Here is an 18,665-nt window from a genome sequence, read left to right on the forward strand (position 1 = left end):
TCAAAGGCCTTAATAATAATAAAAAATAAAGATCTGACATTTAAAGTATGTAAGGTAGTACAACTAGATCTCTTTTATTGAATCCTAAAGGTTTTAATTATATTTTGCTACATATAAATGTATTTTAAAGATTTTGAAGTGTCGAAAGTCATTCGGTTTAACCGTCCGAAAGCCAATTCAGCCATTTCATTTGTGATAAAAATATGTTAAAATGTAATAAATGTATATATATTTATTTTTATTCTGGCATGATTTTATAACATCATATATCAATATAGTGCAAAATTTTGTGTATAAATTGTTGCTTTGTTATAAGAAAGAATGTCTGGAAAAATTAATTTCATTGATGTCATTTGGAGTAACCAATATAAAGGGACCATTTTGGACCAAGTCATGCGGTCAATATCATGTGACAGGATGTGACATCATTCAGACACCTGCAAAGTACCACATGGTCATGAAGCAAAGTAACTAACTCTCTTTTAACTATTTGAAAAATTCATGTTTTCACTTGCTCATACTCATGTACCGAAACATCACGTCATTTGGTGCAACCGCTATAAAAACATGAAAAATGTTGTAATATTTTAAAAACTTGTAATAAATATAAAATGTTTAATTGTCCTTTTGCTAGCTAGCTAGATATCAGCCTGTTAGCATTGTTTGAAAATATCGTCATTTGGTATAACCAAAAGTGTCATTCGGTAAAACCGAACTTTTGGTTAAACCAAATGAATTTTATAGTGACAAATTTTGTCCATCTTGTAAAAAATGACAAAAACAGTGTTAATTGATTATAAAAACCACATAATCTCATTGGTAACATTTAATAAAACTTCGAAATTAATTATTACTATATGTTCTTTTTTATACTTTTAAAAACCTTATTTACCAATGACCCATATATATATATATAATCACTTATATATATATATATATACACCACAATTATGGTCCTTCATTTTCTTCTAGGAAAATATTTAATTTTTTCCTGTTGATTTTGGGATGAAATATAACAATCTGGACATGTTCTTGAGAGGTTTGTGTGGATTAGACATCTTAAGAATTCCATGACACTCTACTTTTCCAAGTACTTTTCCAAGTTTTTTTTTTTTTTTTCCAGAGTATAATTTACACTACTATGAAGGATCAGTGTACTTCTGTAAGAAACCTGCACAGCCCTCGAGCTCAGGCCCGGTCTAGGGACACACACATCTGCGGTTCTCTAGGGAATTCCTTTGAAACAGTCTTCCGAAGGTTTTTAAGCATCTTAGCCTCACACTGACTTCCAAAACAACATAATCACTTTGATTCAGCCACAGTTACTGTTGCGTGTTGTGAGCACAACACGGAAACCAAGCAAAGAGACTCTATTAATTAAAACATGTGGATTAAAGACTTATGGTTTATTTTGGGGAATAATTTCATAAACTGGGATCAACATTTAATTACAAAATTGGTGGATTTGGTGAGTATTACAGAAAACATTCTGGAAAATGTTTAGTAAACCCTTCGGCCCCAAACAGAGCTGACCTGAAAAGGTCAATATCTATCTATCTATCTATCTATCTATCTATCTATCTATCTATCTATCTATCTATCTATCTATCTATCTATCTATCTATCTATCTATCTATCTATCTATCTATCTATCTATCTATCTCTTTCTGTCTGTCTGTCTGTCTGTCTGTCTATCAAATAAACAAGGAAAAGCAACAAACAAAGACATATAAGACAGACAATTTGTTTATACCTAGAGGTGTCGACGCTAAATTGGTCTGGATGATTTCATATTGCTCTCAATATGACAGCTGTGTCTCCCCCTGCATTACACGTCACACTGATTGGAACCCCCACCCTTTCTTTTGACAGCTCTCGGTGACGCGCGTCAGCGTTGGGGACGCGCTCGGACGCGAACACTGCGGTTTGAGAACAGCCCACCTCCAAGTGAATGCGTGCTCGCCACCCTTCTGTTGTTCTCTGTCCGGAGCGTGCACGCACACGCACGCGTTTTTATCCCCACCTCTAAATGTATTTCCAGCGTCTGGTGGACTTGTACAGACACCGCGTCGGATTGCGAATACAGATGGAGATCACACTGATGTCTGATGGCCACCGGCGCACCCGAGCCGCGCGAGAGCACACAAGTCAACTATTATGATACGCGCGAGACACTGGCATGTGTCAAGAGTGCCAAGCTGTGCCCTGATGGGGAAAATAGAGTAACCGGCTGAGAAAGAGATTTGTTTGGATATCACAGGAAAAGCTGCCCGTGGAAATGAGTCCTGAAGAGAAACCAAAGAGGCACTTTACCACTGTGAGTCTATGGAGAGAGAAGTGCAGACTTTCAGCCTCTGTAAAGGAAAAGGAAACTTAACTGAATTCTGACCAACAAGGTGAATTCATTCTTCATTTGAAGCACTGAAGTTTTACATGTGTTGATATAAATGGCTTAAACTGATTTCAAGCAGCCTAACCTGAATTAAGATCAAATTGTTTTGAGTCTGTGGGAATATACTGGACATAGAGTCATTTATGCATCTTGAATGATGTTTCGTTAATCCATATGCGCAATCTTCATGATTTTTAATCCCTTTACGCACATTTAATTCGGAATAGAAGCGTCTTCAAGATCCGGAGTGGGAACTCAGGAAAGGTCGGTGCTACAAGCAAGAGAATATTAACTCGTCAGGCCGTTTTAAAGAAAATACTAGCTGATATTTTTTTTTATGTTTTTGACAACAGTAACGCTGTTGTGCCCTTTATGTGTCGCGGAGTCTCCAATGAACACGTATTCTGAATATACTGAACAAAAGAGGAAGGAAGACTTATCTTTAGGAAACCAGATTATTTTTCTTGTGAAGTAAATAATGTTGAAACACATGTTTTTTTTTTTTTAGTTTGAACACTCCTGGGCTGACCTGAGATACTCCTCTCATTCTGGAAGTTGGACGTTTTAATGTTTTTTTTTTTTTTTTTTACTTTTTTATGCGTGGACTGTGATGGATATGAGCTTACTGAAAGCATGCACGCTGACAGCCCTTTAAACGGTAATGCAGATACAATAGACTTTTTTTCCCCATGAAAACCAACGTAATGGCTCATTTATATGGAAAATTGTGACCCTCAGAATGGAGTTTCCTAAAGAGTCAAAGCAAACAGTGCTTGACTTGAGCCTTCATTTTTGTGGTTTTATTATGTAACTTTAATCAATCAGTGAAAAAACATTTTGATTCACTTGTAGTAAGTTGAAAGATTCCATGCCTTTTGAATAAACCTTTCTAAACCCATGTGCGTCAAGAAGGACAGAAAACAAGAGGAATGCGCTATTGACGTCATGAGGTGAAATAACCAAACTTAAAGTCCTGGAACTGACTAGATGCATGAGTAAACCTTTTGCCATCTAGACGTCAGAGTTGTTTGACTCAAATTACATTTGATTCTTTTTCCATCCGTGCACCTTCTTTTGCATTTATCCCAGACTCGACTCTGATCATGGCTTCTCCTCAACATCAACATCTGCTGTTTCACAACAGCGAAGCAAGCTGTGACTCCACCGGCGATGGTGCTGTGTCAGTGCGTATCAGCGGCACCAAACCTCACAAACAGCAGCGTGGGAGTCTGGGCGCCAGCGCCATGTGCAGTATCATTGGGGGCTCCAAACATTGCAAGTACAGTATCTCCTCCAGCTGTAGCTCGGGCGAATCTGCCATCCGGAAACCGGCGATCAAAGGCCTCAGGACTCAGAGGAAGATGCCGCAGCTGTTCGAGAGGTCAGCCGGACACTTCTGGAACCCCAAGTTTGACTCGAACATTCTGGAGGAAGCCTGCCGCGAGCGCTGCTTCCCTCAGACGCAGAGACGTTTCCGCTGTGTGTTGTTCTACATGGCAGCCGCCAGCCTCCTCTGGGGGTTGTTCTTCATTGCTAACGCTAATCGATGTGAACAGACTGCCTTCTTATTGCCCACGGCCTCCTTCCTACTCCTCTGTTCTGTCCTGTTCGTCTTCACGTTCACCCGGTTCTACACTCACTGCTACAATCAAGCCTCGCTGTTGCTCATTGTGGTGACATTTGCCCTCACTCTTGCACCTCAGATCCAAACATCAGGCTTTAGTGACTTTAATGTGCCTCCTTTGAAGGATGAAGATGATGTAGGTGACTTTAGTGGCGCTGAGGATAAAAATCTGACATTTGAAGCCGCTCGCAGTGGAGGTCCAGTAGCCCCCTGTTTGTCCCCAGTTGGCACCTTCTCTCTAGGCATGGAGGTGCTTTCGTTGCTCTACAGTTTCCTCCATGTCCGTCTTTACGCGTCACTACTGCTCGGCCTGCTCTACTCAGTGCTTTTTGAGACGCTTGGATGGATGCACTTGATTCAAGCCAATGGATGGAGCAATTCCACCGAGGAACATTTGGAAACGCTCTACTGGCTGATCCCTGGAAGAGCCATTTTGCATGTCTGCGCCCACATCATTGGTATTCACCTTTTCATTATGTCTGAAGTGCGTTCCCGCAGCACGTTCCTCAAGGTCGGCCAAGCCATCATGCATGGGAAAGATTTGGAGGTTGAAAAGGCCCTTAAGGAGAGGATGATTCACTCTGTGATGCCTCGTAGGGTGGCAGATGAGCTTATGAAGCAAGGCGATGACGACAATGACAATTCGGTTAAGCGCTACTCGACGGGAGCGGCCATTGCCGGTGCCTCCAGCCCTAAGAGCACCAAGCGCAAGAAGACATCGATTCCTCGAGGTCAGATCATCTTTCGGCCTTTCAACATGAAACGCATGGAGCCGGTCAGCATCCTGTTTGCCGACATTGTGGGATTCACCAAGATGAGTGCCAACAAGTCGGCGCATGCCCTGGTGGGACTCCTCAACGACTTATTTGGACGTTTCGATCGCCTGTGCGAGCTCACGTGCTGCGAGAAGATCAGCACTCTGGGAGACTGTTACTATTGTGTGGCTGGTTGTCCCGAGCCACGAGAGGACCATGCCTACTGCTGCGTGGAGATGGGGCTTGGGATGATCCAGGCCATTGAGCAGTTCTGTCAAGAAAAAAAGGAAATGGTCAACATGCGTGTTGGCGTCCACACGGGCACCGTCCTTTGCGGGATCCTCGGCATGAAGCGCTTTAAATTCGATGTCTGGTCCAATGATGTCAATTTAGCCAATCTCATGGAGCAGTTGGGTGTCGCCGGGAAGGTTCACCTTTCGGAGGCCACAGACAAGTTCTTGGATGACCGGTACTTGCGAGAAGACGGCCGAGTCACAGAAAGGATCGGACCAAGTGTGGTTGCAGATCAGCTTAAAGGTAAGATATGCATTTCAGATGTTTGAATGACTAACACGATGTACATGAGCATGTAAAGATGTTGCTTTTTTTAGCAATGTGCTTAGTCTTTGTTGCGAAACCGTGCCTCGGAGGACTGAGCGTGACACGTTTGGCTCTTGGCTCAACTTTCTAAGCTGCATTGAAACTTTTTTCAGTCTGCGTATTGTCAGTATCTTCAGGGTCTACTTGTCAAAGCGTTTTGTTGAATATTTGCCTCCGTTTTCTGTGATATATTCAGTTATTGCAGCAGGACTTTTAGTCAGTCTGTGTAGCCTTTTCTGCAGCCTTCAGGAAGGGATTCATTTTGGTTATTTGTGCGTGTCATTTTTTTCTTGGAAAAGGCCTGTCATTGATGTTTTTTTCTGTTCAGTGGTCAACAGAGCAAATGCAAATTAGCAACATTTTCTGCTGTGTAGTTGTGTTAGCATGCAGTGCAGACTTGAAATATAGCCTTGCAATGCAATTTTGGCATACATTTGTTAGTATTTTTGCATTATGTATACATGGATTTTTTCAAGTATTTTTCATTTTTAACCATGAAATTAAAATTCTGTCACCATTCACTAACACTCTTGTTGTTGCAAACCTGTATGACTTTCTTTCTTCTGCAAAACACAAAAAGATTTTGTTATGCTTTTGTCATCATTATTATATTTAAATATTTCTATTTGCCTTTTTAGTTTTTTTATTTCAGTTTTAGTTTGTCATTTTAGTTCTTTAAATTAAATATATTATATATAATATCTTATTTTATTTCAGCTTTATTATGAACAAAAAACACTTTTAATAGTTTAGTTAACGATAAAATGATGACAGATTTGTTTCATTTTTGTGCAAACTTCCCCTTTAATGGCTCATCATCCACCAGGAAGAGATTCATGATGAAGGTTTTAAGAATCATTGTCTTGCAAAAGATCTGTAAAAAGATCTGTATCCTGATTTAATGAGCTTTCTGAGGAGCAATCAACAAAGAAAAATTAGCATCTGAAAATTAGCAACCTTTTTTCTGCAAGCTAATAAGGTTAGCATGTACATCTGTTGCAGTTGCTTAATTCTCTTCTTTTACTTAATGGCTGGCAACCTCTCTTATATCAAGTATTGGATTCCTACGAGGTCCAAAGCATTGACATTTGTGTAAATGTGGCCAAAGGCTATCATTTTTACATTATTAACTTATGCAAATGGCTCCTACTTTTTGTTAATTGTATTTGAGCTCAAGCAAAAGCCAATAATTGGACACTGAGTGTTATATTTTCCTAGCCTACAGTATATGAATGTCCCAGCATGTTATTAATTCTTTCAGGGCATAATTATGGTTACTTAATAGATCCTCTTCATTTAATGAGGAATGCCAGACTATAATTAATATAGAAAGTGGAATTCACATTTTGACAGAATTGATAACAGGTTTCTAACATCGTGTGGCTAAACATTAAGATTAGCAAAGTGACTCTTGTCCTCTACTCTGCAGATTGGCTTAAAGAATTCACATATTCAGTTTTTTTAGTCATTGTCGCTGAAATAATCTTTAATGCTGGGTTCAGACTAAACAATATCTACCAGATTTTGGCATGATCCATTTGACGTAGGGTGTTGTGGTGATTCGTAAACAACAATGAATCAATCGTTCTATCTCGTATAGAGTGTCATAGCGGACGACAACCAATGCTGCGTCTGTGACACTTCACGACAGAAAGACTAGCATGTTAAATTTCCTCCAAGACCTAGAATTTCCTTCACGTCTGTGACGTTGACCAATAGGAGCACAGACACTCTTCTGTACACAGCTTTCAAACATGGTGAAACAAAAGAGAGACAATAGTATTTGTGCTGCTAGGTGAATTTTTTCAATATTGGAAAGGTTTTGTGGAGCTTTGGCAACAGTACTCCTGCCTTTATGATGTTTTCTTGAGGGACTACCATGACAGAGTGAAAAAAGATCTATTCTGGTGAACAATAGGTGCTTAAGCAACATGGAGACTACTGGAATTAGCATTAGGCTAGTATATTGTTTGTTTATGCTCTTGTTTCAGGAAGTCAGTCGCTAGTTCTCAATGACATCATGCACATTGTTAAAGAGGGCAAGCGATCTTTGGTCGGGAAGCAACGTGTAGTCTGACATGTTTCATGTCCATGACACTAGAAGAATTAAGGAGTCAAAATCGCATAATATGACACAGTGACTATCGTAAAGACAAAAAATATTGTTTAGCCTGAACTAGGGTTGTCAAAACTACCAACTTCGGTACCAAGTCAATACTGAAATTTTAAAAATGTGACGAAACCAACGGAGCAGATTCTTAAACACCTCTGGTTGGCCAATGTGTTCACACACTCAACAGATATGTCTGTGATTGGCTACAGTGATCAACGCTTCAAAAACATGTTGTAAATAGACATCTTTGACGCTCTTCACCGAGCGCTTACACAGATACACAGGGGAGAGTTTGAAAACGGCCGTTTATCAGCGGATATGTTAGGGATCTGCTGATAGATGGTTGTTTTCAAACACTTCCATGTTTTTGATGCGTTGATCATTGTAGCCAATCACAGACATATCTGTTGAGTATGTGAACACAATGGCCAATTAGAGGTATTTTAAGGATTTGTTCACTTTAAAATGAAAATTACCCCAAGCTTTACTCGCCCTCAAGCCATCCTAGGTGTATTTGACTTTCTTCTTTTGGATGAACAAAATAATGTATCAGATATATCAGAGTTATATTAATAAATATCCTGATGCATCCAGGTTTTATAATCTGCCGGACCGCCTTCCGTATTCAACTTACATCACGTCAGTTATGCTTTTTTCATAAGTTGAATATGGAAGGCATAGGATGTAGCTTTTTGAACTGCGAGAGCCGATACACTTTCCTTGTAAGTTGAATACTAAAGGCGGTCTGGCTAAAGCTATATATTTTACTTTATAACTTGTTAAATATGGATATTTTTCTTACACAAATGCATCATTTCAGAAGGCCTTTATTAACCCCCTGGAGCTGTGTGGAGTACTTAATGGTGGATGGATGGATTTCTTGAGCTTCATACTTGTTGTTTCCCATTTACTGCCATTACAAAGCCTGGATGTGTCAGGATATTTATTAATATAACTCCAATTGTGTTCATCAGAAAGAAAAAAATACACCTACGATGGCTTGAATAAATCTTGGGGTAATTTTCATTTTAAAGTGAACTAATCATTTAAGAATCCGCTCAACAGCGCTCCAAATGCTTGGGGGAAATGTTGGTATCGTCACATTTTTAAAATTCCAAAATTCCTTCGGTACAAAGTCGGTACTTTTGACAATCCTAGTCATAAGGAACTTCACGTCAAAAATCGACTAATGCATTTCCGCAGGACTTTTGACATCTTTATCTGCCATGCTTTAATCCAAGTGCTACAGGATCCCAAACGGCTGTTTGTGAGTGGATTTACTCACTTGGTGAAACTGAAATCGCTGTGCCAGAACAAATCTCCGTGCTGTCACAGCATCCTCATGCCGAGGCAATGCAGGTGTCTCAGTAGGTCTTGCGGGTCAACTGGAAATGATGGCGCATCTGTCGCCCTTGAGAGTCTCGCTTCATTTTCCTAGTGTTACTTGCCAGCACTCCCCCTCAATCAGAGAGGATTTGAGTCTCTTGAGGAAATGAGCTTCATTTTTTTTACTCTGTCATTCCTTCAGCTTTCATTTAAAAGGGTAAAATGGCCTCCTTTAAATGGTCCCATGGTGCCTATTTCGGAATATCTGTCAGTTCATCTCTCAGTTTCTTTCCTTCATTCTCTATTTTGTGTGCCACTCAGTACTGTAGTTTTTCCAGTGGATGGTTTTGCTCTTAGAGTTTTTTTTTTTTATGACTCAGAATGGTACAGCAAGGGCAAGCGTAACATTGCATAACAACCTTTCTTTTTCTAACACCACTGAACTCTCTGTTGAATTCACTGCATCTCATTTCGCTCAGTTTAACACAAACTGTACCCGCGGCCTGAAGCTTTAATATATGACTTCCTCTCTTTAATCATCAACAAAATGATTAAAGGGCAGACATTCTTCCCCTCATATCTTGTATTAATTTGATTGCCGCTCTTCAGGCGTGTACCCTTTTTTTCCCCCCACACGTTCACTGGCTGAAAGCTTAATTTTCCCACTCCGAAGAGATGTATTCAGTCCAGTGCCCAGGATTTATCTTTCCCTCATGGATTTACAGGCCCATTGAACGAGCTCTCCATCAAGCGAGACTTCGACTCAAGAACGGCAAAAATCTTCCAGCTGCTCACAGTAGCTGTGTAAATCATCAAAGGAAAGTAGCGTGTTCGTGTGGAAACCTGGCAAACCGAGAACGGACACTGTCCAGGTCTCGAGTAAATCACACCGACCTGGACGCTAATCACAAAACTGCAGTCTCCCTTTAGACGCTGATGTTCTTTTGGATTGAACATGTGTTTAAATGAAAGCATTGGCTCTGATGCTCTGCTGACTCTCGCAGCAAGTTCTTTCAATTTACTGGTGAAATCAAGCTGCTGAAACCAACAAAAACAGCACACCTGGGTCATTCCCACTGTGCAGTATGTTTTCATGTCTCTGTGAAATCAAACCGTGAAACCAAGACTCCATCAAATCTAAATTGGGGTTTTTACAGCTTTTAGTACTTCTGTGTTAACTCTGAAGCCATCTAGGGTAGTGCTACAACACTATTTTATTCTATTCTATTCTATTATATTATATTATATTATATTATATTATATTATATTATATTATATTATATTATATTATATTATATTATATTATTATAATAATTATATTCTATTCTATTCTATTATATTTTGGGTAAACTATTAAAATTTCACAATATCACAAATAAGTAAGTTAATAAAAATCAGCTTATTTACATATTTAAAATCTATTTTTTCCACTTGGAAAATGGACCATATTTATTTATTTATTTTATTTAGGCTAAAATATTAAACTAAAGATTCTCTCTCTCATATATACATATACATACAGTGGGTACGGAAAATATTCAGACCCCCTTAAATTTTTCACTCTTTGTTATATTGCAGCCATTTGCTAAAATCATTTAAGTTCATTTTTTTCCTCATTAATGTACACACAGCACCCCATATTGACAGAAAAACACAGAATTGTTGACATTTTTGCAGATTTATTAAAAAAGAAAAACTGAAATATCACATGGTCCTAAGTATTCAGACCCTTTGCTCAGTATTTAGTAGAAGCACCCTTTTGATCTAATACAGCCATGAGTCTTTTTGGGAAAGATGCAACAAGTTTTTCACCCCTGGATTTGGGGATCCTCTGCCATTCCTCCTTACAGATCCTCTCCAGTTCTGTCAGGTTGGATGGTAAACGTTGGTGGACAGCCATTTTTAGGTCTCTCCAGAGATGCTCAATTGGGTTTAAGTCAGGGCTCTGGCTGGGCCATTCAAGAACAGTCACAGAGTTGTTGTGAAGCCACTCCTTCGTTATTTTAGCTGTGTGCTTAGGGTCATTGTCTTGTTGGAAGGTAAACCTACTGCCCAGTCTGAGGTCTTGAGCACTCTGGAGAAGGTCTTCGTCCAGGATATCCCTGTACTTGGCCACATTCTTCTTTCCCTGGATTGCAACCAGTCATCCTGTCCCTGCAGCTGAAAAACACCCCCACAGCATGATGCTGCCACCACCATGCTTCACTGTTGGGACTGTATTGGACAGGTGATGAGCAGTGCCTGGTTTTCTCCACACATACCACTTAGAATTAAGGCCAAAAAGTTCTATCTTGGTCTCATCAGACCAGAGAATCTTATTTCTCACCATCTTGGAGTCCTTCAGGTGTTTTTTGGCAAACTCCATGCAGGCTTTCATGTGTCTCGCACTGAGGAGAGGCTTCCGTCGGGCCACTCTGCCATAAAGCCCGACTGGTGGAGGGCTGCAGTGATGGTTGACTTTCTACAACTTTCTCCCATCTCCCGACTGCATCTCTGGAGCTCAGCCACAGTGATCTTTGGGTTCTTCTTTACCTCTCTCACCAAGGCTCTTCTCCCCCGATTGCTCAGTTTGGCCGGACAGCCAGCTCTAGGAAGGGTTCTGGTCGTCCCAAACGTCTTCCATTTAAGGATTATGGAGGCCACTGTGCTCTTAGGAACCTTAAGTGCAGCAGAAATTTTTTTGAAACCTTGGCCAGATCTGTGCCTTGCCACAATTCTGTCTCTGAGCTCTTCAGGCAGTTCCTTTGACCTCATGATTCTCATTTGCTCTGACATGCACTGTGAGCTGTAAGGTCGTATATAGACAGGTGTGTGGCTTTCCTAATCAAGTCCAATCAGTATAATCAAACACAGTTGGACTCAAATGAAGGTGTAGAACCATCTCAAGGATGATCAGAAGAAATGGACAGCACCTGAGTTAAATATATGAATGTCACAGCAAAGGGTCTGAATACTTAGGACCATGTGATATTTCAGTTTTTCTTTAATAAATTTGCAAAAATGTCAACAATTCTATGATTTTTCTGTCAATATGGGGTGCTGTGTGTACATTAATGAGGAAAAAAATGAACTTAAATGATTTTAGCAAATGGCTGCAATATAACAAAGAGTGAAAAATGTAAAGGGGTCTGAATACTTTCTGTACCCACTGTATATTATAATTAAGTGCATATAGCAGTTATTTTAAATTTCTGCCTTGGTATGACTGGATATTTATGTATTTTCCCTGGTTATGTAATGTCTAACCTGGAAAAAAATTGCTTTTTTTTTTTTTTTTTTAAGGAAACATTCCAAATGTTTCATACTTTTCATACTCAATGTTTCAAAGAAAAAAAAAATTCATTGGAATTTATATATCAATTTATATAATTGTTTTTGTCCTGTGTCCCAAAATATCTCCTTCCATCCTGTTTTTTCCCCAGTCTTTTATAAATTCAAACAAAAGCCCACTAATGACATCATTCTCCAGGATTTGACATCATTTTAATGGAAAAACAACAGCATTGAGTGTATAAGCAATGCCCTTTCATGAATTCTGTGATGTGTTTCTGGTTTGTCTCCCTATAAAACATCCAAGTTTGTTATTATAAACTGATAAAATTGAGGAAATGCATAACAGGAATAACCCACATCTAATCGTCAACATGAATGCTAGGAAAACAGGTTCAAAGTAAATAGAGGGGGAATGATAAATGTGTACCTATTTAGTCGCCTCCAGTGCACTAGTCAAGAAAAACAATATCCTAACCTCACACACTCTCGCTCTGAAATGTATTGCGTGCAAGCCACGAATAAGTCACTGTCGCTTCCACAATGCCGCCTGGTACACGTCCAATAAACCACAGTCTGCTTTATAAATAGCAAAAATAAGAATAGTCATAATTGTTGCTCTGGATAAACATCACTCTTAGAAGAAAAGGTTGCATATAGAAGCTTAAAGGGTTCTTTTTATATATAGAACTTCTCTTGGTTCCCATAATGGGATCACTTGATGGATTTAGTTCTAATGTTTTAATTCACTTTTAATTGTAATTATATTTTATGAATAAAACAACTTGTAAACAAACTTTATCAGTAGAAAAAATGTAAAAAAAAAAAAAAAACTGTTAAACATGAAAGTATTATACCATCATTTACGACATTTTACCTTTTTTCATAAAATTGAGTCTAGAAACCTAAGGTTCGATATTGAACCCCAATGAACCTTTTTTCTTGCCAGCCAATGCATCGCCCAAGGGAGGAGGAGGCCCAAGCGTTTGGCTGCATTTTGGAAAACAAGTGCATTTCGGGGCGATTTCTGACGCTCCATGATGAGAGATTAAAGCGTTCAATAAAATAACCTCTTAGCACAAGTGTTCTTGAGTGTCACGGTGGTGCGTATCTTTGTGCCTTCCACATCCCGTACCCTCTGGCACTTCCGACTTCCCACTGTGCTTGCGTTTGTGTGTGTGCCGGCCCCTGTTGTGTGGAGTGTTCATTTGAGTGGAAATGGAGGCTATTTTTGGCCGTTTCCCTGGAAAGGACCTGACTGTGCCCTGGTCCTCCTGCGGTTTCAGAACGATGCCACCTCCCTTATCGTCGGGCTATGCAAACGGTCGTTTTGTCAGGCATTTCATTTCCCACTGAAGAAAGAATATGGGTCATATTTTTGTGGCCCACAATTTTTTATGTGAACTACATTTTTAGGAGATGCAAGTAGGTTATGAATGTTCTTCTAGCTACGTTTCTGAGTAGCTTTTGCAGCAACAAGCTACTTTTCCAATAAATTCTTCCCTCTCTTGTATGTTTGTTTGGGGAGTCCAATTCATTTTAGTGAACTGGTCCATTTATATGGTTCGTGTTTGTCAATAAATGACGAAATAAATGTCTGGAAAAATGTCTTTTACTGTACTCAAATAAAGTAATCATTTGATTATTTTGACGATTAATCAAGTAATCAGATAATATTTTTGTGGTAATAAAAATAGCCTTTAAAATGGCTTAAAATGCATAAATAAAAACAATGAGGCAATAATTGATTCAAATAAAGTATCAAAAGCAAGTAATCATAAGGTTTTGTACAAAATCAACTTAGTTCATTATGTATTATAATATTGTTGTTACACATACAGCATGATCAAATCCTTGTTTAATACTGGCCAAACAACATTTAATTCAAATGTTCACTTCATCTTTAATATTTGGCCACTTCTTTACGATAGAAATGCTACAGCCACTGTAATTTCTTGAACAAACTCACGTGGACATAAAAACATGCAAACTCAGAGTGAGGTTTAAACTTTTATTTTGAAATTACAATGAACAACAGTTTGCATGTTTAGTATCATATCAATGTATTCTCCTGTGTTGCTGTTTATAAATGATTTACATTACAAATCTGGTGAAGTGACGCATATTGTGTTCCCAGATGAATGTTATAAACAGCCTTGTAACTTATTAGTTGAGTTTGTGTTAAATTTATCTATTTATTGTTGATTGCTTATATCACAGTGTAGTAGCAAAGTTGTTAAATGTTGTATTTCTTTTCTAAGTTCTCAGCATTCAGCTATGTAAATGATTTTATTAATTGTGTTAGGTGTAAATGTATCTGTTAAATGACTTGACTGTAAGCTTGACTAACTGCTTTAGTGCTTTAGTAGTTTAAGATACAGTTTCCCCAGCACTGGTCAAGTGTTAGTCAATTACATGCCTTGTATGTGTGAATTCGAAAGTTGCAGACTGTTAATTGCATATCAATCAATATTGTCTGTGAATTTCCATAAACCGGTCTCTGTGTGTCATTAGGGTGACCTCTTCTCAAATTATTCCAACTCAAAGGGCATCAATGTAGCCATTTGGTTTGTGCTTCCAAATGATTGCTTTTCAATTAAGCACGATTTTAGCTTCAAAAAATGATTGTCTGTAATTAGTTAAAATTATATTTTCTGCAAAACACATAAGTGGTGTTTTCTGTGCAAAAGGCTTGGATGTTGATAGGACAATGGTAAAACGTTACTATGGAATTCTAAAGGATTTTAGTGTGTTCTTGTGTTCCATCTTTTCTTAGAAAAGAAGGTTCTGAATAGAACTTTAAAGGGTTCTGTTAGGTGCTTCATATTAATTCACACTGGGTAGTTTTAGGTACCCAGTTATAGGAACTAGCCACCAGGGCAGTCCCCTGAAACTTAAGCTGTGTCCGAAATATACCCACTATTTCCTACATTACTCCACACACTTGATGGAGTGAATGAAAACGAGTGAGTGAATACGGACACTGAGTTTGCTGCCGCTTTTGCATAGTTTGTGCTTGCTGTTTAATAATCATTTAAAAACTTTGCAAACTGGCAGCTACAGGAGTAATGAAAAGATTTATCTTGAACTCTGTCATGGAAACTAACATTTATAAACCTTATTTAAACAATTTAATAATCAGGAGTTTATATCTGTGTGATATTACGCTGTACCCACATTGGACCAGCGGTTTGGGAAATGGATGGATGATTCAGCTGCAGGCGCCATCTTCAGGTCAGAAGCGGGAATTCATTCGGCATGACCCTTACAGTGCATTATGGGTATTCTGTAGCCGCTGAGTGTTCATTGGTTGTACACTCATTATCGCGGTGCATTATGAGATTGAATGAGTGCACCCGATAACGTCCACTATGGTTTCGGACACCAATACAAATGGCTGTCACCTCAAATATTGCATTATTTAAAGGTATAGGTTGTGATTTGGACAGTCTTACATATTGTGGTCTTAAATCTACTACTAAGACCATTTTCAAACTAGCTGACAACAAAGTTATTTAAAGGGTTGGTTGATTATGATTTCATTTTTTTAACTTTAGTTAGTGTGTAATGTTGCTGTTTGAGCATAAACAACATCTGCAAAGTTATGATGCTCAAAGTTCAATTCAAAGGGAGATATTTTCTTTTAAAGAATTCTCTGTTTAAGGACTACGACAAACGGCTGGTAGGGACTACAATGAACTACTTCCTGCATTGGTGACATCACTAACCCTAAAATTTACATAAACCCTGCCCCCGGGAACATGCAACAAAGGGGGTGAGGCCATGTTGGGCTGCTTTAGAGAAGAAGAACAGTTGTTTTAGTAGAGTGTTGTTACCATGCTGTCATTTTACACCAGACTGCTTCACAAACGAGGGTCAATTCAACACTGGATTTGCACAAAAGATTAACATGAGTTGAATCAACTGCATAAATGTATCGTTCAGAAACATCCAGTTTCATTCTAAAATTTGTGATTATTTCCTGAGTCTCTCCATCAGTGTCGACTCCGGTTTGAACAATGTAAGGCTGAACACCATTACTGACAATCCTCATTTTGTCTGCGTGAGATTCTCCAGTTTTGTTGTTGTTGAACAACTGAAGCACGAGCTGTTAAAGCTCCACCCTCTTCTGGAGCAGCAGCTCATTTGCATTTAAAGGGACACACAAAAATGGCGTGTTTTTGCTCACACCCAAATAGGGGCAAATTTGACAAGCTATAATAAATGATCTGTGGGGTATTTTGAGCTGAAACTTCACAGACACATTCTGGAGACACCAGAGACTTATATTACACCTTGTGAAAAGGGGCATAATAGGTCCTCTTTAAGCACGGCATTCAACAATGTTAACAGCTGGAAGATGGAGGACAGTGTAATCATTTGAGAAGTGCCTGGACTTCTGCATCGGCCCATCTATCACTGTTTTCCATGTTTGTGGAGTAAGTAAACAGTGTTTACACAGATTTTAAAAATGGCAAGTGCCGGTGTTTTATATGGCATGCTTTTGTCCAATCACCATACACTTACATCACTGGTAGTTCCTATAGTGCTGGGTTAGACCCTACTCTGAAGTAGGAGCTAATTTAGTCTCCACAAAAGGAGTTCCTGTTACTAAAATCATTCCCAGTTCCTGTAGTGCGAAAGGCCCTATATCCTTTAAGGAGTTTCCATCATGGGATCTTTTTATGGATTTAGTTGAACTAATTTTGTTTAATTCTTTTTTATCTTGATTAAATGTTATGAATTAAACAGCGCAAAAACATAATTTATCAGTAGAAATAATTGAAATAACCAGTTAAACATGAAAGTATTATGCAATCATTTAAGACATTTCTCTAGAAGTCAAGAGTCAAGAAGCTTTGAAGCTTTATTTTTAAGAGTAAATGTGGTTTGTAGAGTGTTTTAGGGGGTTCTTGCTTGTCTTGTTCAATTACATTTTGAGATAGTATTGATTCTAGCCTGTCCTATGTCCTGAAATTATTTTCCAGTTATTTCAGTGCGTGTATTTTCTGATTTCTTTATTCACGTGTACATTATGTAGACGTAAAATAACTGGTCATTTGTTTCACCTAAACCTCTGCAGATGTTCGAATCAATGGGGTTAAAATGAAAACCCATTATTAATCACATTCATTCTTCTCTGTTCATCTGCGAATGACTCATTTTCCATTCATTTCACTTTCATGTCATTCGTCTGATGGCAGTCAGTGTGCCGTGCTCATGTGTTACTGTGAAACAACCTTCGGTTTGACCTTCACAGGGAGAAATGAAGGAAAGTAGGCAGGCAGTCCAGTGGGAGATGGAAGGAGGCAAATAATGTGTCGATGGGGTGGAAACCAGGAGACACTTTACATTATTTTAAAGTGAAGCTCTGCGCTATTTTTCTCAGGGGGATTTTGGAGAAATTTGCATAAACGCACATATAACCCAGAGGTGCAGTCATATATTTAGATAATTCAAACTGCATGCTCCCAAGAAGAAAGTGTAGGTTGCGAATTGATCAACTTAAATTTGTTTGTTTATACCTCCGTGCAGCAGTCTTTTATCATGAAGTGGAGATTTTGACATTGTTTTAACCTTGATGGGGTGGTAGTGGGTGTAGTGGTTAAGGGCTCTTGACTGGTCAATCTCAGCACAGAGCGAGTCGTGCATCAGCATTAGTTATAGATCGATATATTGCCTGGTTAATTAGCTAATGTTTAGCCATTTTGAGATAATCAGTATACTTGATTAAAGGTATGGCATTTTCGGAGAGGCTAGCAATAGCGAGCTAGCTTTGAAAGCATAAGATCCCACCCTCCCTTCAGAGCGTCTCCAAAGCCACGCCTCCTTCAAAACACATGAATGCCGACAGCAGGGAGCAAACAAAAGCGTCACAAGAGGCGGCGTTAAACTACCTCATGTCTTTGACCGAATACAGTGACTGGATGAGCATTTTATGGTTCTACGTCTTCCATATACATATAAATACATTTAGAACGCTTAACTTAGTGACGTGAAGAAACTTTCAACCAACGTAACAAAAAATGTTTCTGGAACAAATCACCTACCCTGCCTTTAACAAAAAATCTATTGATAAATAGATGTATGAAATTGTATCATACAATGGAGACCAAATAAATACTTCATTTTTTTTTATGAATACATTTCTTTACATTACAAATGAAATTATGCTACCCTTCTAAAATTGAGGCAGTACATTTTTTGGTGTGTGTTTTTGGAAGAAGTCTCTCACCAAGGCTGCATTTATTTGATCATATAAACAGTAATATTGTGAAATATTATTACAATGTAAAATAGCTGTTCTCTATTGTAATATATTTTAAAATGTACTTTATTTCTGTGATCAAAGCAGAATTTTCAGCATCATTACTCCAGTCTTCAGTGTCACATGATCCTTCAGAAATCATTCTAATATGATGATTTGATGCTCAAGATTTTTTGATTATTGTCAGTGTTGAAAACAGTTAATATTTTTGTGGAAACTGTGATGCGTTTGAGTTCAGGATTCTTAGATGAATGGAAAGTTCAAAAGAAATAAAAAAAAAAAAATTAAAATCTATAATTTTAAATGTCTTTACTGTC

At 38.5% G+C, this 18,665-nt stretch overlaps 1 protein-coding gene across 2 annotated transcripts in view; it reads left to right on the forward strand.

Annotated features, from left to right (window-relative positions):
* The first annotated feature begins 2,104 nt into the window (after positions 1-2,104).
* The window catches only part of LOC137017251 (adenylate cyclase type 9), an 81,740-nt gene continuing 65,179 nt past the window's right edge, over positions 2,105-18,665 (forward strand). Inside the window, exons 1-2 of one of the 2 annotated variants that reach the window (XM_067381295.1) lie at positions 2,105-2,396; positions 2,901-5,308. In XM_067381295.1, the coding sequence (XP_067237396.1) occupies positions 3,496-5,308 (1,813 nt within the window). In that variant the 5' untranslated portion in view covers positions 2,105-2,396; positions 2,901-3,495. Of the gene's footprint in view, positions 5,309-18,665 lie in introns of both variants that reach the window. The other variant, XM_067381293.1, reaches the window with a different exon arrangement.

The sequence above is a fragment of the Chanodichthys erythropterus genome, chromosome 3 (assembly GCF_024489055.1).
Source record: "Chanodichthys erythropterus isolate Z2021 chromosome 3, ASM2448905v1, whole genome shotgun sequence".
In the NCBI taxonomy this organism is placed as follows: domain Eukaryota; kingdom Metazoa; phylum Chordata; class Actinopteri; order Cypriniformes; family Xenocyprididae; genus Chanodichthys; species Chanodichthys erythropterus.